Below are 25,053 nucleotides of genomic sequence, written 5' to 3' on the forward strand. Positions count from 1 at the left end.
TAGGGATCCTTGGTCATTTTGCCGTGTTTAAAGGGAGGGGGAGGGAGTAGGGTTGGGGGATGGGGCTGGGATGGGAGTTTGGGGTCTGGCCAGGGTGGTCAGAGGGGGCAGGGGGGATGGGGGGGAGAAAAATACAACTTCTGTTTCGATACAAAGGATGTAAGCATTGTACAGCTGGAGGGAGACATGTTTTTTTCTGTTTTTTTAATGTGGTATTTCTGGAATTTGAATTTCAACATTAGTGGGAACATCGCCTATACTAAATCTTTAAGTAATGCAGGTCAAGAAAACCAAAAATTGCTCCAGAGCAGTATGAATATTTTGAGGGAAGTAACATTATTAAATAATGGTTAGTTCTCATATTCGTATAGCTTCTATAAACATATGTGGTCTTAACGATAAGAATAAAAGAAGAAGGGCACAAGAAGACCTTAAACTCCTTGGTGTAGACTTGGTATGTTTGCAAGAGACACATATAGCTAACAAAGATGATAATTTATTAGACACTTTGGGGCTTAAAAGATTTGCACATACCACTCAGGACTGCAGGACAAAAGGAGTTGCTGTGCTATGTAGAAATAATAGTGTTATCTGTGATAGAAAAATTGTGGATACATTTGGAAGATGGATTCTTATGGTTATTAAATGTGGTTCAGGGGTGTTTACGCTAGGCTCAGTATACTCTCAAGTGCTAGATGATCCATCAGTTTTGAAACATTTATCGACTGAGCTTCCATCTTGGCCAGCCCCTTATGTACTATGTGGGGATTTAAATGTTAATGGGGCCAAAGATCCCGGCAGCATTGTAATTGCGGATCGTAAACCACAAGTACGTAAGGCACTGAATGACTTGATACTTGATTTGGGGCTTATCGATGTTTGGCCTAAGCTAAAGGGTCTCGATCCAGGATTCACCTATTATTCAGCCCGTCATCAAAAATGTGCCAGGCTAGATTAGTTTTTAGTTTCACCATCGTTACTAAAGGAAGCAAAAATTGAGCTTTACACAAGGGTTTTTTCAGATCATAACCCGTTAGTCTTTGAATTCTTCTTGGATGGGCCATCCATTTAGACCAAGACTATATTAAATATATGAGAGGTTGTATAGGTGAATTCTTCAGGTTTAATAAGGGCACTGCATCTCCAGGAACGGTTTGGGATACGTTTAAAGCCTCAATACGAGGGGAGACCCTTAGATTTGGAGTGCGCAGAAGGAAGAAATATACCCAAGTCAAGAGCTATTATCAGAAGCTTTCCCAGCTGGAAACAGAATTAATAGCAAATATAAGAGATAAAAGGGATCTAACTGTAACCTTGGATTCAATTTTAGTGACTAAATCGGCCTTAAATGATTTCTATTTAATTAGCTAAACAACAAGAGTGCTATGAATATAGCGAAACTGTAGGACGATTACTTGCAGCTAGGACTAGGCAACGAATATCTGCACAGCATATAAATCAAATAAAAAATATGAACGGCGTTATAATAACTGATGAAAGCGAGATCAGAGAATCTTTTAAAGATTATTATATGGCACTATATACAGCAGATATATTACCTGCTGAAGGCTATGAATCTCTTTTTTTACCTAAAGTAAAACTGACAACAGAGGAGGCGCGTTGTCTTGAATCAGAAATCTCATATGAGGAACTCCAGAAAGCACTATATGATCTACCATCGGCCAAAGCCACAGGCACCGATGTCATACCATTAGAATTTTATAAAAACCTTTTTTAAGGAAATAGGTGCGGAGCTTCTTGCTCTCCTTAACATCGTTAAGGGAGGAGCCGATCCGCCGACCTCGTGGGGTTCGGCAAACATTGTAATATTCTTAAAGAAAGAGAAAGACCCCTTAAATATGAGCTCTTATAGACCAATAACGCTTTTAAATAGTGATGCTAATCTATATTCTAAGATTTTTGCTTCTCGTCTTAATGGAGTTATGCAACAACTGGTCTCCCGGTGGCAGCACGGATTTATACAGGGGAGGGGGACAGAGGACCATATAAGGAGACTTATCACACTATTAGATGCTTCTGATGCTCTAAAACTTCCTTTAGCAGTGGCCTTCCTAGACGCAGAAAAGGCATTTGATCACGTTTCTTGGAACTACCTGTGGGAATGTCTTGAAGCTAACAATCTAGGAGAAGGCTTTATTAGGGCAATTCAGGCTCTTTATTATAAACCTTCAGCCCAGGTTCAGATTATGGGTGGTCTTTCAGAACCCTTCTCTATAGCAAGAGGGACAAGACAAGGATGTCCATCCTCTCCTTTATTATATGCATTATATATGGACCCTTTTCTTAGGCTCCTGGAGGACTCAGAGAATATATCTCCTTTCAGCCTGAATGATAGGGACACGAAAATATTGGCATATGCCGATGATGTGGCTGTCGTCACGTCGGAATTAGCTAACACACTGACCGAAGTTGAAATGTTGACAGAGAAATTTGGCCGGGTCTCCAGCTATAGGCTTAATAGGGAGAAAACTCAGATTATAGCTAATAAATTTATGACTTTTATAGGTGATAGAATAGTGGAGGAGGCGGTGTACCTGGGTATTCGAGTCAGGGCTCAAACCAAGGAAGTAGTAGAGGCAAATCTTACCCCTACAATGACTAAAATTAAGAAGGACATGGGTCGATGGGACAACTTGAAGCTATCTATAATAGGGAGATGTAATTTGATTAAAATGGTAGTTCTGCCGAAACTATTATATATCTTTCGTACAATACCTCTGGAAATACATAATATATGGTTTGGGCAGATTGAGCGGGAGATCGCGAGATTTATCTGGTCTTATAAAAAAACGCGCCAAGCAAATTGCTTCCTAACACTTCCAGCTGGAAGGGGTGGACTAGGACTACCAAATATTAGATTATATTATTTAGCGGCATCACTCAAATATTATTGGCCTATGTTTCGAATAGACGATAACAGGATCACGACCTCAAACAAAGTACCCTCCATATTTGAGACTTTAATAGGCTCTGGAGCAAACGGCTGTCTTTTAAAAATATATGAGCCTAACTATTTTAAAAAGACCTGATTTAAGACTTTGATAACCGCATATCAAAATTGGACTCGGGTTAGAAAAAAACTTGGTATGGGCAGGTTTAGCAGATATACACCATTTTTGGATAATAGTCTGATCCCTGTAACACTGTTGGATGGATATTTTGGGAGGTGGAAACGGTCGGGGGTGCGTAGGATCGCAGATTTGTTGGATGGAGACCAGCTAGCCACGTTTGAGATAATTAAAAATAGGTTTAATCTTAGTAACATGGATTTTTTTAAGTTCTTACAAATAAGAGATTTCCTTACTAAGAAAATTGGTGGCATAACTGGGTACTCTGTGATTTCCCTGTTGGAGGCTATTACTGGCAGGAACTCCCCCACAATTTCAAAGCTTTATAGGATACTCCTTGAAGGGGTATCAGACGACATCGAAAAACATTCTATAAAATGGCAGGAAAGGTTGGAGGTTATAGACTTGTGTCTAGAAAGAGCTATTGTATTGGCTAATACTGTCCTACTTACAGCAAATCTACGGGCACAATGTTTTAAAACTGTCTTTGATCTCTATATTACTCCTGTCAAAATTATCAAATGGGGGGGTATGGAGGGTATTCATTGTTTTAGATGTAAAACTCTGGGTGTGGACTTGGTGCATATTTTCTCTACATGTTCGGAGCTGGAACAATTAAGGCTTGAGGTTACAACTTTTTTGCAACATGTTTTGAACAGAAAGATACTGCTAACCCCCCAACTTATGTTACTCGGAGTATCCATACCAGAGGACAATTGAAAGGAGTTTCTGTTTATTGCGATGTCTGTACTTAGATTGTGTATTGCCTCCTCGTGGCTTGATCCTTTACCGCCCACATTTGGGCAATGGAAAATGCGGTTGGTACATATATTTAATTTAGCGAATGCTCTTTATGCTCAAAAAGGGAAAAGAGGGAAAATTAAGGGACTTAAGATATGGTGACCACTTAATGATTGGGTGAACGATCTTAAGTAACAAAAGCTAAATATGGGAGGGTCTCTTAGTTTGGCTCGGTTTTTTTTTCCGTTTTTTTTCTTTCTCTCTCTCTCTCTTTCTCCTCCTCATTTCTCTTTAGATATACAGACAGTAAAAGTTTGGTTTCTTGCCATATTATCTGAATAAGCTAACTGGTTTAGAACTGTTAATACCGCACCCCTTCACTCTGTACATGCTTATCAATGTTGGATGTAATTTAAGAATACTTAATAAAGAATTAAAAAAAACAAAAAAAAAGTTGATTGAAAGTTATATTTGGGGACTATGGGTCAAACACAATTGCTTAAATTATTAATGTGGTGACCTGGTAACAGAAAGTAAGTCAATGGACATGCTGATTCATGATTACGTTTGTATTGTTAAATAGAAAGGGTCTATACTTCTCTAATTAGAGGGTAAAATGATGACGCTTCATCGCCTTTATCATATTATTTATAAAAGACCAGGTTTATTCTATAAGCAAAACAAATATACATTTAAAACCAAAAATGATAAGCTGTCTATATGTCCATTAACAAAGTTCAGAATGAAAACAAACGTGTTTTGAAAAATGTACCACAGCAATTATTGCTACAGTAGTAGAAGATATTTTGCACGGGCATTATAAACATTGCCCTGAAAGGACAGTCACTGTGCAACTATTACGAACATGTACGAGAAACCTTTTTTAAATTGTGAAAAATTCAACCAGTTTAAGTTTTTGAACATAAGCATTCATGTTTCCATATTGATTGCATACCTTGAGGAGCTGCACAGTTTCTTTCATCGTTGCCAGTTCATAAATAGCCACACTAGGGCTCATCATACAGTCACCATTTTCTATTATCCAATCTGAGAGCTTCTGGAGCCTGCTTAGAAGTTCTTGATGTGATACTGCTAGCTTAGACTAAATATAAAAACAAAATAATCAAGTTAATTAACACTTTCATAGTTAACACATACCCTTATGCTGGCTAGAAGAAAGAAATGAGGTTTAAAAACCTGAAATCTAAAAAAACAAGTACACATTTATTTTGAAAGAAATATAGAGGGAAGAAGACGAAATGTGTTAAAATCTGAGCGTGTTGATGGAGTTGGCTCTGTAGTTATAAACTGGGGCCCAGCTCCTTACATAGTAACTATGAATCATACTGCACATACAAAAAGAAATACTTTAAATGTTCTATCATGGAAAGGCTCAGCCAATATTAGCTCCTTAGAGATTGAGCATCCCCTTTGAGGTTATCATGTCTAAAAAGACATTAAGTGATTTTTTTTCTCATTTTTCATTTTTTGTAGTTTTATTGTGATTTTTTAGTTAAGCAGGATCTCAAAAACAGTGCACTTACAACAGAATCACAGTACAGTGGTATCATCTGAAGTCACAGTACAACATAAATATGTCAATCTGTTCATTTACAAATAGTTTCAGGAAAAAAAAAGAATCATCTTTAGGGCCAAGACAGTCCTGTCAAGGAGGAATACAATAACATTTGAAATCTGTGTTAGTACACCTGGTACTGCGATCAACTTCGAGCAAATAGTGCACAAAAAACAAAACTGAATATTAAATTCCTATCCAAACCCCCCACCCTCCCTCTGGGTCACGAACATAAGGCCTGTCGCCTTCTGCCATGTGTCAGTAATCTAGTACTGCTTTTATCAGGTATTCTACACTGTACCAGGGCCAGGGTTGTCCTCCCATCTTCCCCCCTCCTCCTATCCGTCTCTATCAGGTAAGGTCCCCTCCGACCTATGGGTGGTGGGGGCTCCACCCACAGGGATCTCCGAAATCATTAGGTGCCATGCCCTCGCATCGTCCTCCAATTTTTTGTCCCTGCAAACTCGTTTCATTTGGATTAACTTCGCTGTCGCCCATTCCCTCTAATCCCTGCCACAACATTCCATTGTGGGGGTCTTGGCCCCATCCAGCTGATTGCGATCCGCCTTTTGGCGAGCACCAATTCTAGCTGGAGGAATTTATATGTGAGCTTTTTCCCTTTGGGGTGGGGAAGGAGACCCAAAAAAATGTCTCTGATAGACTGAAGGAGTGTCCATCCCGTTACTAGTCGTAAATGCTCCAGTATCGACCCCCAGAATGATCTCCGAACAGTCCCCTATCATATGAAAGAATTGAGCCTCGTTGGAACCACACCTGGGGCAATGTGCGGAGTGATCTAGGTACATTTTATGGAGGACCCATGGAGTCAGGTAGGTTTGATGGACAATGTTAAACTGGGTTAGTCTGAATCTAGTGTTGATACTAATCTGCTTAACCCCTTCATGTATTCTCTTCCAGTCAGAATCTGTTAGAGGTTCTTCCATTTCTACATCCCATTTGGCCTGGACCGGAAGTGGGTGTGGGTCTAGATCCTCCCGTAATGCCCTGTAGATGTGAGACCTGAGAGCCCCGGACAGAGTCACTAGGGCCTGAAGGGTGGCAGTAATAGGCAGCTCCTCCGGAAACACCGGCCATAATTCTCGTGCCACCGCCGAGATCTTAGCGTAGTAAAGGTGTTGACCTCTTCCTAGCTCGAACATTGTCTCTGCATCTTCTCTAGTAAGGAATCGTTGTCCCGAGTAGAGGTCCCCCATTGTACAACAACCCCCCTCCATCCATCTAGTGATGGACATAGTGTGGCTTATTTGATTGAATGGTACCACGGCCCAAAGCGGGGCCTCAGGAGCATAGGGTGCATGACGCACCACATTCCTAATTGCGGATTCCCAGACTAAGGCCAAGTGTCTGATGATATATGGAAATCGTTCAGGTACGCGTGATCCCATCATGAGATGGTCAGGGAGTGTGACCCCCCAATGAGTGCACATCATTAGTCTCTTCTCCCAATTACCAATCTCGTCGAGCCACTGCACCGCATGTTGCAGCTGTGTCGCCATGTAGTAAAGATTTAGTCGAGGGACCTCAAGTCTGCCTCGTTCCCATGTCCTCTATAATGTGTCTAGTTTCACTCTTTTCCTTTTGGTCCCCATAATAACTCAATCAGTAGGCGATCCAGCTGGCAGAAATATATCCATGGTATACGCTGCAAAACCACCATTTGTATCAGGGCGACCCTTCCCATCAGGGATAAGGGCAAATCTCACCAGAACCCAACTGACGCACGGAGCCCCTCCACACATTTGCCCATATTCCACTCCAAATAGACCGCCGACGTGTGTGCCAGCCTAGCCCACAGGTAGCGCACAATATCTTTAATCCAGGCCATCCCCACACTGGGTAGCTCACCCTCCTCTTGAGTTTGCAGGCTGCCCATGGGGAAGAGTTTAGACTTTCCTGGGTTTAGGCAAAGTCCCGAGATCTCGCCGAAACCAGCAAACTCCTTGAGGAGTACCAGAACTGCCTCTCCCGGTTGACAAAGGTACACCAATGTATCGTCGGTGTACATGGACACCACATGTATTGTTGGGCTCAACTGAATACCCCACTGCCCCATCTTATCTCTGAGTGTAATTGCCAGAGGCTCCTTCGTGAGAATGAAAAGGAGCAGCGACAGGGGGCAACCCTGTCGAGTGCCTCTCTGAAGCTCCAAATTATCCGACACCTGATTGCGTAGGCAGACACGGGCAGTTGTTTTAACATAAAGCAGTTTCAACCAGCTCAGATATTTGTCCCCCAGTTTCATTCGCTCAAGTGCTGCCCATATGTAATCCCACTCAACAGTCGAAGGCTTGTCGTATGTCCAAAAGGCATAAGGCCCAATCCGCTCCTTGTAATTCCGGTGCATGCCATACATGAGCTAGTCGTCGTAAGTTGAGTAGTGTTTTGGCCAGGAATAAACCCAGCCTGGTCCGGGTTGACCAAACGGGTCATGTATGGGAGGAGTCGTGCCACCAGTGCTCCACTTAGTATCTTCTCGTCAATATTTAAAAGATAAATGGGTCAATAGGAGCCCGGAACCAGGGCATCCCTTTCTGGTTTAAGGATCATGGACACTAGTGCCTCCATCATGGTACCAGGAAGCTCCTTTCTGGACAGTGCCTCGTTAAACACTTCTAAGAGGTGATCTACCAACTGGGTGGAGAACGTTTTATAAAGTTTGGCTGGGAGGCAGTCGCTTCCCGGACACTTCTCCGACTTCAGTCTTTTAATCACTACCAGTATTTCTTGCCTACACAGTGGTCCCCCCAGGCTCTCAGCGTCTTCCTCCTCGAGGTTGGGAAGTGTCATATCATTAAGATAGTCTTGTAAGGTATGTGGACCGACGCGCGTGCTAGTCGAGCATGTCTGTTGTAGGTGAGTCGCAAACTCCGCAAGAATTGCATTTTGTGTGTGCAGGACATCTCCCTCATTATTACGCAGCTGTAATACCGGCTCCTGCTCCATCTCCGTGCAAATCAGTCGTGACAGTAGTGTTCCTGACCTGCCGGCCTTCATATAGAGCCTCAGCCTTAAAGTAGTATTGATGTTTTTCTAGCCGAGCCCAAGCCTCCAGTAGCTCCCCCTGAACCCTTGCCCACTCCGCCCTGTCTGTCGGTGTTTTATGAAGTGTGTTCCCTAGGGTCTTTAGTCTCTTTTCTAAAGTGTCAATGTCGGAGTGTTACTGCTGTTGGACCCCATGAGTGGTTCTTATGCAAACTCCCTGGATAATGACTTTCATAGCCTCCCATTCCGTGGATCTAGTGGTCGTGGGCCCCCAATCCTCAGCAAAGTAATGCTGTAGGGCCTCCTTCATGGTCTGCACATATGGGGGGTCTGCAAGGGCTTTGGCGTGGAGTTGACAGAGCGGGATGCACGGCCTTCGCAGCCCGCTGATCAGAGTCAGTAGCAGCAGTGCGTAGTCAGATATGTAACGTGATAAGTAAGAAACGGCCTCTGTTGGAGCCGAAAGGCCGGGCGAGAGGTAGCAGCCATCAATTCGGGAGAAGGTGTTAGCTGCGGGGTAGAGCAAGAGAACTCTTTTTTGGCAAGGTTTCGCTCTCTCCATTCATCTCTTCATTGCATCCCCTGTGAAATACCCATGAGAGAATACGCCATACGTGGTTTTGTGTGTTCTCTAGGGGGCTCTTTGCCAACATCCCATCAGATATACAATTAAAGTCGCCAAACATGTACTGTGTTGCGGCCTTCAAGACTGTCGGATAAAAATCAGGGCAGTCCAAATTAGGTGCGTAGACATTATGCACAATTCCCTTCCTTACCATCTCTCAAACAGTATGACATACCGTCCCTGGGATCCAAAACATGGTGAACGTGTTAAAATGTAATTCCTGGCGCCAACCACACTAGTGCCCCCATGCAAAACCAGGGTGTGAAGTGGTGTATATTTTTCCTCTCCAGTGTTTACGCAGGCTTGTTATTGAATTCCCCCATATATGTGTCTCTTGAAGTCCAGCGATTGCGACCCTATATCTCTTCAGGAAGCAATGTATCCTGTGGTGTTTATCCAAAGCCGCCATTCCCATAACACTCTAGTTATGGAATTTTAACATTGGAACTGCCATGGCGGTGTATCCATGAGAGTGTGATATGAGCCGCTCCCTTGTCATCGTATTTTCCCTGTCCGTTCCGGGATCCGTGTATCATGTCGTGACCTTTTGTGACCCTAAAACTACCCCAATGAACAAACCAAATTGTAACAACCAAACTGTGGTTAACCCATCCCCCACCCACTGGCAGCAGTATAGATCTATATATGCATACAAGTCCTATAAGGAACCATACATACCGCCGCATACCCCCACCCCCCTCCCTCAAACTCTCCAATGTCTGGACAACAGACCAAGGGCCACGTCCCGATCTAGTCCGTTCTGAGTTGCCAGTGAGGCTATTCATGTTGTGCTGTGCAAGAGAGCAGATAACGCCAGGGTGCAAGATTACTCTCAAGCTTCCCGGACGGACCTGGTCTCTAATGGGGGCGTCGCAGGTCCGACAACGGCCCATGCTCCCAAACCACAAAAATAATAATGTGGGTTTAGACCCGGTAGTCAATGCAATTCTGGGGTGAAGCAAGAGCTAGACCCATACTCCAAAGATCAAATAACCCGCCCCTCGATCAAAAATGGAAGCCTCCCCGAACCCTCAACAATAATTATTCAGTCCCCACTCCGGGGACCCCATTTAATCAGACGAGTAACAACTTATCTGTACTGGTCAGCCATTAATGTTAAAAAAAAATACGATAATTCACGGCCACTGACCGGTCCTTCCTTGTCTCGTGTCTTGTTCGTCGCCGCCTCTATTGAATCCGGGACCACCCCAGAATCTGATGCTTGTAATGTGCCTGAAGGACCGTACTCCGACCTAGACTCATTGTTCTCTTGTGCTGCTTCTGCCGTGTGAGCTGTCTGCTTCCCCTCCCAGAGGATTGCGAAGAAGGCGTCCTAATAGAACTCGTGGAAGGCACTAGGCATCTTCCATCTGGAGCTCTGGCATCCAACCAGTCTTGTGCTTCCTCTGCAGAGAAAAAAAACAAGGTACAGCCTTCACTTTCCACCCGGAGTTTCGCTGGGAACATGAGGCTATATTTCAGGTTCAGGTCTCTGAGCCGTTGTTTTACTGCGATGAAAGACTTCCTCTGTTCCTGGACCCTATGTGTGTAGTCCGGGTACACTGTGATGGAGTGTCCCTCAAAGAAGAACCACTGTCCGCTGCGAGAGAGCTGGAGCAAAAGATCCCTATCTCTGAAGTTAAATAACCTTGTGATGATAGCTCGGGGGTGCCCCAGGTCTCCGGGGGGAGCCAACGCTCTATGCGCTCATTCGATGCTGAAGAAATTCGAAAATTGTTTGGGAGCCATTCCCCGGGTGATCCAGTCCTCCAGGAATAGATCCACAGCAGAGCCTTCTACTTTTTCTGGAAATCCAAAGATTCGGAGGATTTTGTGACCGACCTTGTGAATCCTCCACTCTATGATCAAGTTTATTCACCCGTCGCTTCAGCTCCACCACCGAGGCACTATGGCTCTTGACCTGTTCTTTCAGTGCTGCGGTATCTTCTTCTGTGGCTATCATCCTGTCTGAGACCGTCCTGAGGTCACATCTCAGTAAATTGACATCTATGGCGACCGCATCGATCTTTCTAACCATCTCATCTCTCCTCCACCGTTCAGCGCGAATTACATCTGCCAGCGTCAGAGGATCATCGACTGCTCCCTCTGAACTGTCCTTGTCCATTACTTGGTGTTCATTTCTGCTCTCTAGGCCATGGGAAAGCGGTTTGGCATAATTTGATATCTTGTTAGATTGCGGTTTCGGCAGCTGGCCTTTTCCCATATTGCTCAATTGGTTGTGGTAGAGTTTGTCTTGTATGTCTTCGCTCCGTCAGGAGAATACCAAAAGTGTCACTCCCCTAGCTGCTGTGAGTCGGGTAAGGGGGCAGCCTCTCCCAGCGTGTGAAGATCCCCTTCACATGCCAGATATGCATGGGACTTCAAGACTCAACCCAGGCTGCATACGTCTAGAGCCAAGTCCAGCACATACCCCCAAAGCTCCAATTCTGAGCCAGGCCAAGTCGACCTTCACATGTAAATTCTAGGAGATTAATCTTGCCCCTACCACCTAGCACAGATTCAGGCCCTAGGCTGTCTCCTTTCAGTTCAGTGTCGGTATATTCCAATCATCGAATTTCCCAGCAGAATCCGCCTGACCATATACTCCCAGCCGCACCGATCAGGTCTGATTCTCTATATCTGGCTCCACTCCAGACCTGCTCCTTTGTTCAACAGGCTCGGCCTATTCCGGGCCCCACACGGGTCAAACAGCATCCCCAACAGCACAGCAGAGGCCCAGCAAGGCCCCCAGTCGCTCAGCTCAATTCGGCAAATTCGGAAATAGCGGTTCACTCCGCAGGCAGCACGGGTCAGTCTGGGAGCACGGCTCGCTCCTCCAGGCCCTCCCCTCCACCACCGGGTGTAGCTGGTAATTACCCCTCCCGGCCGGGAACCGAAATCTCTCCAGGCCCAGTACTTTCTCGGACCCCGTCTTGTCAGGAGCAAAATGGCATCAGGGTGTCTCCCGACTCGAAACTCAGGCATTGCCGTTGCGGCAGTCCACATCTCACCCCAGGTATACAGTTGGTTGTATCGTTCCACTGGTAATACTTTTTGTCTTTCTGATTAACTGACAGTTGCAGGGAGTTGTAGATCCTTAACCGCACTAAGTTGCAGTTAAGAGGAGATCCCATATGATGAAGCATGCCACTTCGGTGGGTGATGGGATTAGGTCCTCTTTAAGAGGACTTTCTATATAGACAGTGGTCCTGTTGAGTATTATCACTCAGTTTTCCATAGTTTCCCTTTTTCTCTTCTATCCCCGGACCCGTGGACTCTTTGTTTGTGTAGATATAGGAGGGGGACCTGTCCACGTTGGTCTGTCAATTTTCCCTCAGACCCTTTAACCTACCTGTTTTTGTACTATCCCTTTTTAACACAAAGAAACACAGGTATATACCGAGGTCTGGAAGGTACTGTTCAGCATGGAGAGCATTCTTGTGCTAGTGTAAGTGCTTGGATGAGAGTGTCAATTCTTAAATGGCCAGCTGGTTACTGCAGATGGTTTGTACTGTCCACTTTATAGGAGCCTAAGGTTACTAACATAATTAGAAACTGCTGTATGTCAGACAAGTCTAGAAAGAGGGAGTCTTGGCAGGATAGGCAAGGTAAAGGCAGATGTCACCAGATCTAGGTTATTGCCTTTAGAATATGCAGGAACATTGACACCGACAAGTAAGTGCGATGTTGATAAAGGAATCTCTGATGACATAAGTGTTGTGGTCCCTTGAGAGGCTAAATTCACCATAGTTAGAGTGGTTGGACTGAGAGACTAACGCTGAAGAGGAGAGTTAGCAATGCAACGTGTGTTGAGTCCTTGAGAGTGATAATTTAAAAGAAATGTGTCAGTGAAGGTAGATGCAACAGTTATTTTAGAGAACCTATAGCATGCATGGAGAAACTATAAATGGTGGTACGGTAACTCCCTGGTTTATATCAGTGTGATAGGTCTGCCTGGCCCCCTTCACCTTGGACGCTGTCAACCTCATCTAAGGAGTTCCACAAGGATCCTCACACAGACCCCACTCTGTTCAACGCCTATATGACCCCACTCGCCACCATCATCCATGCAATCAACATCATATCCTATGCTGACAACAGGCAGATCATACTCTCCCTTTCCAACAAGAAGCCAAACACTGAGACCAATTTCTCTGCCTGCATGGTCGAAGTTGCCAGATGAATGAAAAACAACTGCCTCAAGCTCAACACAGACAAGATGAAAGTAATAATCTTTGGCAAAGACAGCTCACTCTGGGACTCCATCAGGTGGCCTGCTGAACTCAGACCCATGCCCCTCCGAGCAACCCATGCAAAGAACATCGGAATACTAATCGAGAACCAACTCACCATCACCGGTCAAGTGAATGCAGTCTCCATATTCTGCTTGCTTCCACACACTCAGATGCTCAAGAAGATCTTATAATGTCTACCCACTAACACTCACAGAACCATCACCCAAGCCGTCATCACCATCTGGCTGGACTACGGCAACGCACTCTACTGCAATCAACTCTCAATTGGTCAATAGACATCAGAACATTCAAAACCCAGCAGCCAAGCTCCCCCTCAAATTCCCACCACGCAGTGACATCACCCCGCCCCTCAAAAAGCTCCACTGGCTCCCAATCCACAAACAAGTACTCTTCAAACTCCTAACGTATACATACAAAGTCTTGCATAACATTGGCCCCACATATCTCAATAACTGCATAAACGTCCACAAACCTACCACACACCTTCATTCAGCTGGACTCCTACGCGCACACACCCCTCGCATACGCAGATCCAGATGCAGCAGTCAAGCCTTCTCTTACTTCACTCCTAAAGTCTGAAATGGCCTGTCCCTGCACATCACTGCCTCTTCCTCAGTTCTTTAACTCTACAAGAAGCTAAAGACCTGGCTCTTCACCTAGCTATGATACTGGCTTGGCCCATGCAGCTTATGCTTTAGCATCAGGACCCCCTTCAGGATGAGTTGTGCGCTAAACAGATGCACATAACACAACATAACATAACATTGGGGAATGATTGTGTAATTGTCTAGAATGAGTTTACCTAGGGTGTCGCCGACTAGAGAGTAAGTCAGGCTTCTACAATGAGGAGTATGCCTGGTTTGTTATGTGTGATCAGGTTAGCAGAGTCGTATGAATCCATTTTGAGTATTTAGGGTATGTGTATAAAAGAGCGTGAAGGAGATGGCAGGAAAGCTTGGGAGCGGGTGTTTTATGTTTCGATGTAGATGAGCTTCTTACGGAAAGCGCAGCAGGCATGGGGTGCTTGAGAGAAAAAGGTTTGTGTGACTAGCAGAGGATGAGGATAGAAGAGATGAGAAGATAATGAAGACACAGGACGACTGACGTATTATTGAGGTTAGTGAGTAGTGAAGTAAGGGCCACAACCTAATCAGGCCTGAACAGGGGAGTTGCTATAGGTGTAGCCCTTTGCAGCTTTGACCGTTTGCTGCAAAGCCCTGGCAGCAAGATGGAAAAGAGTGATAACTCTATTTAATATTGCACTGTAGATACTCCTCCATGAAGGCCCCATGAAAGCTATGTGTACATGGAGGTAAACAGGAGCTGTGAAAATGATGGTGAAGATGAGGTGAGAAGGTTGTTTCAGTTGATATGGTATAAGGCAATTTAGGTGAATTTTGCAAGAAGAATGTGCTGAGGCAGGCAAAGTTGAAGATGATGACATTTCAAAGTGTTTTTTAAAAAGCAGTTCAAGAAAGGGAAGGATTGGTATCTAGGTGTTAGAGAAGAATTGTTAAATAAGGATCACCTTGATGGTAACCCAGAGAAGTGTTATGTCCTGAAGATGTGCTAGTGTTAGCGGAATCACTGTTGCTTCCTTCAAAACAACCATTGATGGTGTAAATTCCTGGGGGCACTTTGTGAGAGATATGCATAAGCCAGTTGTGCCAAGATACCTTATTCAAATCTGTAAAAACATAAACATCAGATTAGAGACTTCAGCAGATGGTGGTAGTCATTGGTGGATTGTGCTAGGGCATCGGATACTGTGATTTTCAGTAACGTGTGATCCCCAGCAAACTTCAATGATGCTTTGACAACTATAACTCATTTTAGCTCATTAGCTTCAGAGGCGGTTTAGGTAGACAGAACTTAGATGGTACTTCTACCAACTGGTCTTTCTGAAGATATTAAATTGCTCATCCTGAATATGTTTCAGCTTTGATTCACCTGATCTTGCAGAGTGATATTTATTTGAGATAAGAATATAAATGTGAAAGAGAAGAGTTGCACATTCTCTCCACAATCATTTTTGATTCAAAATTTGAATTGACAGTTTACACTTGTTCTCCACCTTTAGCTACTGATGAGCTCCGCAAACAAGAAGTAATAGGCTACTCATGACATAAGACCCTGATGTTATCACCTCCATTTGTGTCTTTATTGCATTGAGACGTGACATGTTATTTCACTGACTCTTCTAAGGCCTGCCAAGCTGCCTCAACATCTGATGCTACTATGATATTTTATTGCATGTTAATATTTAGATTATGGGCCCTTTTTGCAAATTCTAGCATGTTTAGATCCGGGGATGTGTGGCATGTATGTCTAAGATTATAGCAAAAGTAGAAGTGAGGATTGAGTAAGCTGTGAATTATGAAATGATTGCTCTAGCTCCATTCAAGATTCGAAGTAAGCCATGTTTGGAGAGCAGAAAGAGATGGGTTGACACAATCTTACTCCTGATCCAATTTTTCACTTTATGTATGGTATGACTGAGCTTGTAAATCATAATCCCTTCCGAGACTGGCTGAATTGGCCTATTATAATCTGTCATTTGAACTGTTACCATCTCTCATTGGTCTCTCATTGGTCTAACCAATAAATGGTTTTCTACATACAAACATATGAACACATGCCCTTTTATGGCTAAACTACCTGTAATAGCTCAGTTGTTTTTGATACCATCAAAGTACCATGACCGTGCCAATATTATTATGGAACAAAAAGAAAGCATCTTAAGCTGCAACCGGAATGCAGTTGTGGCATAATTCCAGTCCATTAGTTCCAGTTGGAAAGGTTTATTATTCCATGGCTGAGCTGTAGAGAGAACATCTAAACAATTACCTTCCAGAGAGCTTGCAGAATGGTTTTCACTCTCACTCTTTCTCCAATGCCTTTTTGTTTTTCTACTGGCACTCTAATTTAGCTCATTTAAACCCCAAGCCATCTTCTGGTGGTTTGTTATACAGGTGTGCACTGTGCTATGTGTTGCTTTTCCGTTTAACTATTCACTGATTCATTGGACGGCAGCTGGTTTATTTCTCTATAGAAACATAAGCTTATGTAGTGCCCATCACATTTCAGGGTGGACAATTCTGCACAAACGCCCCCTGAGGATCTATTCTTTACGTGTCTTTTTCAATGACTCAGGACACCTATCCCTCACTTATCCCAGAGAAGACAGTGTGGCCGAGATGCCTCCTTGATCCTGAGCACCTACAAACATGTACGCCCCTTCTACTTTGCAAAGACTCCTTGTAGAGGATTAAAAAACAACATAAGGTATTGCTGCTCATGCAGCACACTACACTGCATACTGGAACAATTGATCAGTCCCTTCAGATTATATATTATATTTTCTCTGATTTGCTCAGTATCATCTTATGGCTTGTTCAAGCTTTTGCTTCATTATTGCACTTCCCCTTCTGTTTGCAGAGGAAATATGGTCTAGTAACAGAGTTACACACCTTACATAGTTCTGAATTCTGTTCTGAGGCTTCAGCACCTGATGGCATGGTATAGACCTGGACAAATCACTTTATTTCGCTCTGACTCAGTATAAAAGCCAAATTGGCAGATTTAGGGACAGAAGCACTAAAAAAATTGACATTTCAATTAAAAATTATTGCACACAACTGTATTTTTCTTTAACACATGCATTGCATACAAAAATTGAACAGTGCCTACCATTTCAGAGTCGACAGCAAAGACTATCTGCTTTGCTCGCTTTGAAGACATCTCACGGACAACAAAGAAGGCTTTTTGTAAACAGTCATGACTTATTTTCAGGTCTTTAAGTCGGTCAGCTGGGACATCTTTGTGCATCATCTTTATGAATTCTTCTGACAACTTCAGGTCTTTTCTTAGAACGCTGGACACTGCTGTCAGTCCAGTTTCAAATGACTGCAATTAAAGTGTGATTAAATTGTTAATTATACACACAAAGTAACCTATTTAATACTAATTGTGTTTATATGATTAGTAGTTATGTAGTCCAGGCGCGATTTACTGCTAGACATGATGCTGCCACTGTGCTTCTATGACTATTGTAATGCATGTTGGATGGGAAGGGCACCCATCTCTGGAGAAGACAAACAAGGTGTGTTTTTCTGATCTTAGCCGTGGGGGTAGATTGGTCCATAGTTAGGGGTGGGTGTTGCAACAAGAACGGTCTGTCTTCTTGGATCTTGTATTTGGATTTAGGTTGTGTGAGTAAGGGAAAGCTAAAAGTATAGATGTCTGCTTTGAGATGAAGGGGTGGTTTTAGTGTGTCAATACGGAAAAACAATGCAAAGCACATGCACATAATGCTTCGGGTATTTAAATGTTACTGTTGTCTTTCAGGGAACAGGGTGAAAATGTAGCCAGTGAATTTCAAAGTGGTGGGGAGTAAATTGCTGCCCAAAGCCTATGGACTCTGCAAGCACAGAGAGCAAGTATGTAATTTTCATGTGGGTTTGAGAGCGAGAGATTGACTCCAAAATACTTTGAAACATGAGGCTAAATGAAGCTTGTTTCAGCTCAACTTCCAACTAAATTGGCCAAAACGCAATAGATTACAGTCAATTTCTAAGGGATTGTAATGTAAAATTTCAATATTTTCATGATTTCGCAAGCAAGTCCATCATGCCCTAGGGCTGTTTGGGAGAAAACTGATTAGGAAAACTTTCCAAATATGCAGGCAAAAAGCTGCATATTGAGTCCATTCTTCCTTAAATTGTTGGTGGAAAAACCATATGTATTAAAAGCATTTGAAATAATCTGGTTGTGAAATTTGGTAGCCCACCTATAGTACTACAAAATGCACATTGCATCTTACTTGATAAGTAAACCAAACAGATTCACAGATCTCAGGTATTAGACCGCAAGGCTATCCCTCAGAGTTGTATGAGACAGCAGAGTTGTCACCCAGGTTACACAGATCTTAAATGTCCCTGCAGCAGACACCCCCTTAGGGTATACTAATCCTTAAAGTTTTAGGGCCCGATTCACAGAACTAACCTAAGTCAAAATCCTAAACTTACTACCATTTTGGTATTCACAGAAGGCACCTGCTCATTTTGGTATTCACAGAAGGCACTTACTCATTTCGGTATTCACAGAAGTTAGGAGTCCTAACTTTAGGACTCCTAAATGCCTTCTGTGAATACCGAAAGTCTTAAAATTAGGATTATTCTCAGTTTAGTGGTAGTATAGTTAGGACTCCTAACTTTAAGACTCCTAAATGCCTTCTGTGAAGACCGAAAGTCTTAAAATTAGGATTTTTCTCAATGTAGTAGTAGTAAAGTTAGGACTCCTAACTTTAGGACTCCTAAATGCCTTCTGTGAATACAGAAAGCCTTAAAATTAGGATTTTTCTCAATTTAGTAGTAGTAAAGTTAGGACTCCTAACTTTAGGACTCCTAAATGCCTTCTGTGAATACCGAAAGCCTTAAAATTAGGACTTTTCTCAGTTTAGTAGTAGTAAAGTTAGGAGTCCTAACTTTAGGACTCCTAAACTGAGAAAAATCCTAATTTTAAGACTTTTGGTATTCACAGAAGGCATTTAGGAGTCCTAACGTTAGGACTCCTAACTTCTGTGAATACCGAAGTGAGTAAGTGTCTTCTGTGAATACCAAAATGGGTAAGTGCTTTCTGTGAATACGAAAATGGTAGTGAGTTTAGGATTTTGTCTTAAGTTAGTTCTGTGAATCGGGCCCTTAGATGTCAGACAACAGTGGCCATGATTATGTCATAAAATGTTATCATCAAAAATTAGGAGATTCCTCTACATTAACCACAAAATACTAGTAGTCGTTGTCATCTGGCACTAAGGAAATAACATCAGCAATAAATGTCTTCAAATGTAGCATGAAATAAGGCTAAATAATAAAAACAGAAACATTGTAGTAATTGCATTATTTTCCCCAACCATCAGCGTGTCTTTATTTCAAAGTACCCAGATCTTGCCCTCAAACAACAGTTACTTATTTATGATCAAATAAACTAATTAACCACAGAAATAGGATCTTGTAGGCAGCAGGTAGCTACCTGATTATAGAGATGTATAGATTATTCTAGGAATACCAAACAGTTAGTAGGCTTGATTACCACGCAGTACCAACAATGCCCACAAAAACTAGAGGTGGCAATCCCATAACAGAGATGCCCACCACAAGCTAGGTATAACTATCTTGTACCTCGAGCAGCTACTAACAGGGGAGGCACCAGAATTCAGGTGTGGCCAGCCAAAGCATTGGAACGGTATTAAAAGGGGGAGTGTTCAGTGATCACTGACTATTGAGGAATGCTGCAGTAATTTGTTTTAACTTCCTTGCTTTATAACTCATTCCACCTTTTGTAAACTCTAGAAAAAACGTGTGTTACTACTAACTAATAGAATGGTACTCAATTTACTATCCTTGGAAGATTGCTGGGCTGAGTTGATCTGCAGACCTCAGCTAAGAGCATTAAGCTTATTGGGCCATATTGCCAGCTTGGTAGAAAATGAAGCGGCTAAAACTGCTTAGAACTGCAATGTCTTTAAGATAACTGCATTGCCTGCTGTCTGCATTATACAATCTATCCTTCAGCCTGTCTCAAGCTTTTGGATAAGTGGGCTCATGTTCTATGGTGTCCAGCAGTAAGGTCATGTACTAACCATAATTGTATTGCACGATCCCCTTCACACCAGTGCTTGCAAATCATTTCTCATGTAACTGCAAATACAGCAGCATTATTGTTCACTTAAGCACATACGTGTTATACCAGAGGAATATCAGAAGCCTCTGAAGTGGAGAGACAATGTGTAAATGACCACAAAGGAAAGCAGTGGCTGGTGATCAGCTTTACATTCGGGTGAAATTTGAAGGGAAAGCAACAAAACGTTGCGTTATTCAAGGCATACCTGCCTGCAAGTAAAAAACAGCAATTCACAGCTCACCTCCAACTGTTCCAGTTGTAGTTTTAAAGTTTCCAGGTTGTTGCTGATGGGCTGCTGATGATCGAGGTGAGATTTCATGTCCTGAACCACTGTCAAATGTTCTTGCAATTTCTGTGTAACCCAAGAGCACTGCTCTTCAGCACTGGACACCTGAGGAGATTTGATAGCCGTAACACAACAACATGTCATGAAGTCTTAAAAAATGGTCTCAATAAATGTTCGAAACTTAAAATGAAAGCAATTTTAATTACAAAATAAACAGTTTAATTAAAATATAATGCAATTGGGGGGTGGGTAATTGGTTTGTTCATTTATCCATAGGACTATTCAAATTGCATTTATTTGTTTGTCATTATGCTCATTGACATCAATAAACAAATTTAAAAAAAAAAAAAAATATATATATATATATATAATGAAATTACTACTAAAAAGAATGTAGTCACCACAGCCAAACATGGCAGTACTACATCCATGCTATGAAGGATGAATACATTGGGAGTTGACAAATGGAGTGATCAAACAAATGCTATATAAGTAAGATTTGTATTCTGCACTGCTTGATGTAACCTATTCTCAACTGTTTGGAACATTCTGCAGATCAGCGTTTTGAGCGAGTGACAGCAAAGACCAATGTCCATCATGAAACAAACAGGTATCGAAACATAACTTCCCCAAACATAGAATCTCTCAGCAGAAGGGACAAAATAGAGAAATGTTCGCAAAATATGTGTCAAGAGGAAATGTTTGTTTGTTCTGGGCTCCAAGTACTAGCCTGCCTATGCTCACAGGGAGGAAGCGTGGGTGGGACCTCCCATGACCCTGTCCCGAGCGCTATAAAGCTCATTTTAACAGCCATTGTGCGGGACATACGCAGGGTACACAGTGCTGCGTCCAAGCTAAGACTGGGCCCGTCAGAGGATGGAAGAGACTGGGTTCGACCACCCCTTTTGGTTTTCGTATTTGACCTGTGTCATAAAGGAGATAATATGCACAAGATGAATTAAGTTGTTACATCTTGTCCTGACACCACTGGGGGTAGCTGACAGATCCCAGGACCCTCAATGCCCCTTGCTTTGGACCTCCAGGGGAGGAAGGGCTTGGGCTCGCTTGAGGCAGTACTTCAAGGGATTCTTGAACCTTCCCGCTGCACATGGCGCACCTGGGCAAGTGCCCGGGTCAAGATCGGGCAAGTCTGCGCATGTCAGAACCCAGTGGAGGCTGAGCTGGGCCCTATCTCTTTCATCCACCATTTGTATAAGACCTCAAGGTCAGTAAGGTCATGCGAAACGTCCCCTGTACTTCTGAGTTTATAACTAAAAAGGGACCTCATAGGGGCTCCTCAATAAACTATTTTCAGATCTCAGCACTGGGTGCTCTGAAGGAGGAGATATTATTGGTGGAGGAGGAACGTGGGATAGGAGCAGGAACATTTTTGGGGTAGGATCAATCCCAATTGCTGTAACCTACGACAGGGAGATGAGGCTATGTGCCCACTCCTTGATGCCCCCCAAACAACACAGTCAGAGGGGTGGCATTTAGAACCACTTCCTAAGCCTTAAACTCCCCATTTATAATACATAGGTCATCTAAGGTTGGCTGTAGGTAGCCCTAAGGGTAGAGTGCTGTGTAAGTGAAAGGTAGAAATGTACGTTTATGTTTTACATGTCCTGGTAGTGATCAACAGCTAAATTTGTTTTTCACTACCGTGAGGCCTATTCCGCTCATATTCTAGCATTGGCAAATCCTTAAAACACTTTTTAAGATTAAATTCTTGATTAGAAAGGAGTAGCTAAATCATGTTTAATTTCTTTTGAATGGTAATGACAAATCCTCTTTTGTGGTAAAGTTGCATTTGACAATACTATTTTAGAAATGCCACTTTTAGAAAACTGGCATTTCTCTGCTCTAAACTTTGCTCTGTGTGCCTGTAACCTGTCTCCAACACATGGCTGGGATGGGAGACAGCTCCACTTTGCGCATTCCCTCTAGACAGCCACAAACACAGGAAGGGTGGGTGTGACAGAGAACTCATCTGCATTCGGATAGCATTCCTAGGCAGGAAGGGGGAGAGGGAGCTCACACTTACATCTGAATAGGCTGTCTCCTGTCTGCCACAGACAGCTGGTATGAAAGGGGACCAGTGCACTTCAAGCAACTGCTTTGAAGTCACTGCACACTTCAAAGGCACATTTGGGTATAAGTACTGGGGGCCTGACCCTACCAAATCAGTACACTACTGGACCTAGGAAGAATTCTGCTGGAGCTAAGGATGCTGTACTGTAAGGATTGCCATTTTGTCTTGACTGTCTGTTCTGAGGAATTGCTTCTCTGCTTTGCTGAGCTGCCCTGCTGTCCAGCTGCGAACAAGGACTGGACCCATCTCACTTGAACCCAGAGTGCCTCCAAGGGCTTGCTGGCTTGCCTCCTGTTTTCTGATGTCTCAGGGACACAAATGACTGCCTACAATCCTGCTGATGCTGCTAGACCCTGTCATTTGTGAGTCCTACCCTTGCCTTAGGTGTCCCCTCCAGACCTGGCCTCAGAAGTGGGTTCTGCAGCTAATTTTTTACAAAAGCATTACCCTTCAATGCCGACACAGAGGTTGTTTGACGACAGAGGTTCTACAGCCTGTGCGGCCTGACAACAACACTCTGCAACAACACATTGCCTGCGTCTCTACGGAGTTTGAAAATGATGCGAGAACCCACTGTGTGAAGCGGAACCGACGCATCGTGCTCTCAACGTCAACCCTTTGCTCCATTCAAGGTACTTTTCAAGTGCACCCTGTGTGGGCCCGGTAGACGGCCTGCCTCCATCGCAGTTGGCCTGAACTTTGGATTTACCCCGGTCTCTCGCGACCTCAAGTAACTTTTAAGTGCTATCGACTGCTAAGCACTGTTTTTGCAATTATTCTTTAAAAATTCAAATCATGACTTCCGCAGATTGGATTTTGTCATTTTGGTATTGATTTACTCAGATAAATATTTTCTATTTTTCTAAACCTGTGTGGAGTCATTTTGAGGTCTTTGCATTGTGTGTGTGTGTGTGTGTGTGTGTGTGTGTGTGTGCGTGCGTGCGTGCATGTGTGTGTGTGGGTTGCACAAATACTTAACACATTGCCTCTTGAGTTAAGCCTGGCAGCTCTGTGCCAAGCAACCAAGGGGTGAGCACAGGTTAATTTAAAGTGTGTATCTAGCTTACCCTGACTAGGATTGTGCAAACCTCTGCCAACTAGAGACCCAATTTCTAACAGGGACCTAGAGAATACAAATAAAACAGATACCCTTAAGTAAGACATTGTCAAGGCAGAAAGGCTACAAGCAAGCACAGGTGCCCTGAGACTGAACATTTTCAGGTTGGAAAGAGGTTACCCTATGCAAATATTCAAATCATCGACTGAGACACTGGTAACTTAATTATGGGGTAGACCTGAAATATTAACAGAGACCTGCTGTTGGGTGTAATTAATAGGTTGAACAAATTAGTGACAAGGATGGGACAGTTTGAGTAGTCAAATTGTGCACCTATTGGAATTAGGATCTCAGGGACAATACGTATCTAATAAGAGGGACGGACTAGATGTCAGTTAGAGATTATGTATACGTACAGAGAACTGCCTCCTCAGACTCACAGAGAGTGCAGAAGCAGTTAATGGGAACATGTATATAAGTTCAGCTGCGAACGCATGTAGGCGTTATCCAGCCGTGAGCAACAGGAGTTATACAGGAGCCTGCCGCCAGCTGTCCACCCCATTCAGAATTCCTAGGCTCATGATAATCGATATAAAACATCAATAGATGGATCTCTAGAAGGCACAGGCTCACATCCCGCACTTCCCTCTCCCAGAGTATTGGCAGCTACGAAGTCCAGAGTCCACTCCTTTTGTGGCCATTTTGACTAGAGTTCCTCTGTTAAAACAAGTTGTAAGGAAACTATAGAAAAATCAAAAATAAAGTAGTACACTGGTGCCAACAGGATGTTGTAGGGTCGAGACTATCTATTTTCCCATATAAATATGGTGAGGAAAGCTGACTGGATAGGGAGTAGAAATAAATGCACATGGGAGATTGCATGATGATTAATTCCAATCAGCCAGACACAGCAGGTCAACCCACAGTACAGTTAAGTCAATCCCAGAGATTCTCAACCCCAATCTAGGCTCTGCCCCTGGGATTTCTTTATCCCCCACCTCCCAACACCCCTAAAAGGTAATCAGAAACCAAGGTTGAGGGCAATTAAGGAAAATACTACAAACCCTCCCCCCCCATACAGCTGACCACCAGCTTCGAGCCTCTTAGCAGTCATAATGTTCTTGACTGACTGAGTATAGATTATGAGGTACAAGTTCTAGATCGCTCAAGGGAAGGGGACACAGCCTCCACACTGATAATTACAACTCACAACCTTGTGGAATTTTCTTAGTTGGAATGTGGCTGGCTTAGGGAACAAGAAACATGATGAGGTCTATATCAGTTTTATTAGGGCTTTTAATATTGTAGGCTTACAGGAAACTTGGCATGGTCACTCTTATTTCACTAGAATGGACCTGCACAGCAACCCAGATAGAAACAGGCTCACCTTATCTGTTAGTGCTAAAGTTAAATTTTGAAAAGATGTATAATATTCTTATACTTAATTTTTATAACTCCAATTCCTTCCAACAAAATGACGAACACATACAAGTGTTGTAAACGTTTTTGTCTCTTACACTGAAAAACGATCATTCTCTATGTTTTTATTCCTTCTACGGGATTTTAATGTAGGGAGGGAGAGGAGGCTATAGCTATATAACTCACAATATCAAATACCATGTAAGGCGAGTTTCTTAATTTGAT

At 43.2% G+C, this 25,053-nt stretch overlaps 1 protein-coding gene across 15 annotated transcripts in view; it reads right to left on the bottom strand.

Moving 5' to 3' along the window:
- Window positions 1-25,053, bottom strand: part of DST (dystonin) — a 1,436,897-nt gene that overhangs the window by 545,538 nt on the left and 866,306 nt on the right. For 14 of the 15 annotated variants that reach the window (XM_085610880.1, XM_085610881.1, XM_085610882.1 and 11 more), the window contains 3 exons: window positions 20,216-20,365; window positions 16,981-17,196; window positions 4,786-4,932 (listed from right to left, as the gene is read on the bottom strand). The exons of the other annotated variant lie outside the window; for it this stretch is intronic. In XM_085610880.1, coding sequence (XP_085467006.1) covers window positions 4,786-4,932; window positions 16,981-17,196; window positions 20,216-20,365 — 513 coding nt within the window. The remainder of the gene's footprint in view (window positions 1-4,785; window positions 4,933-16,980; window positions 17,197-20,215; window positions 20,366-25,053) is intronic. 15 annotated transcript variants of the gene reach the window in all.

This window comes from Triturus cristatus, chromosome 6 (assembly GCF_964204655.1).
Source record: "Triturus cristatus chromosome 6, aTriCri1.1, whole genome shotgun sequence".
NCBI classification, from domain to species: domain Eukaryota; kingdom Metazoa; phylum Chordata; class Amphibia; order Caudata; family Salamandridae; genus Triturus; species Triturus cristatus.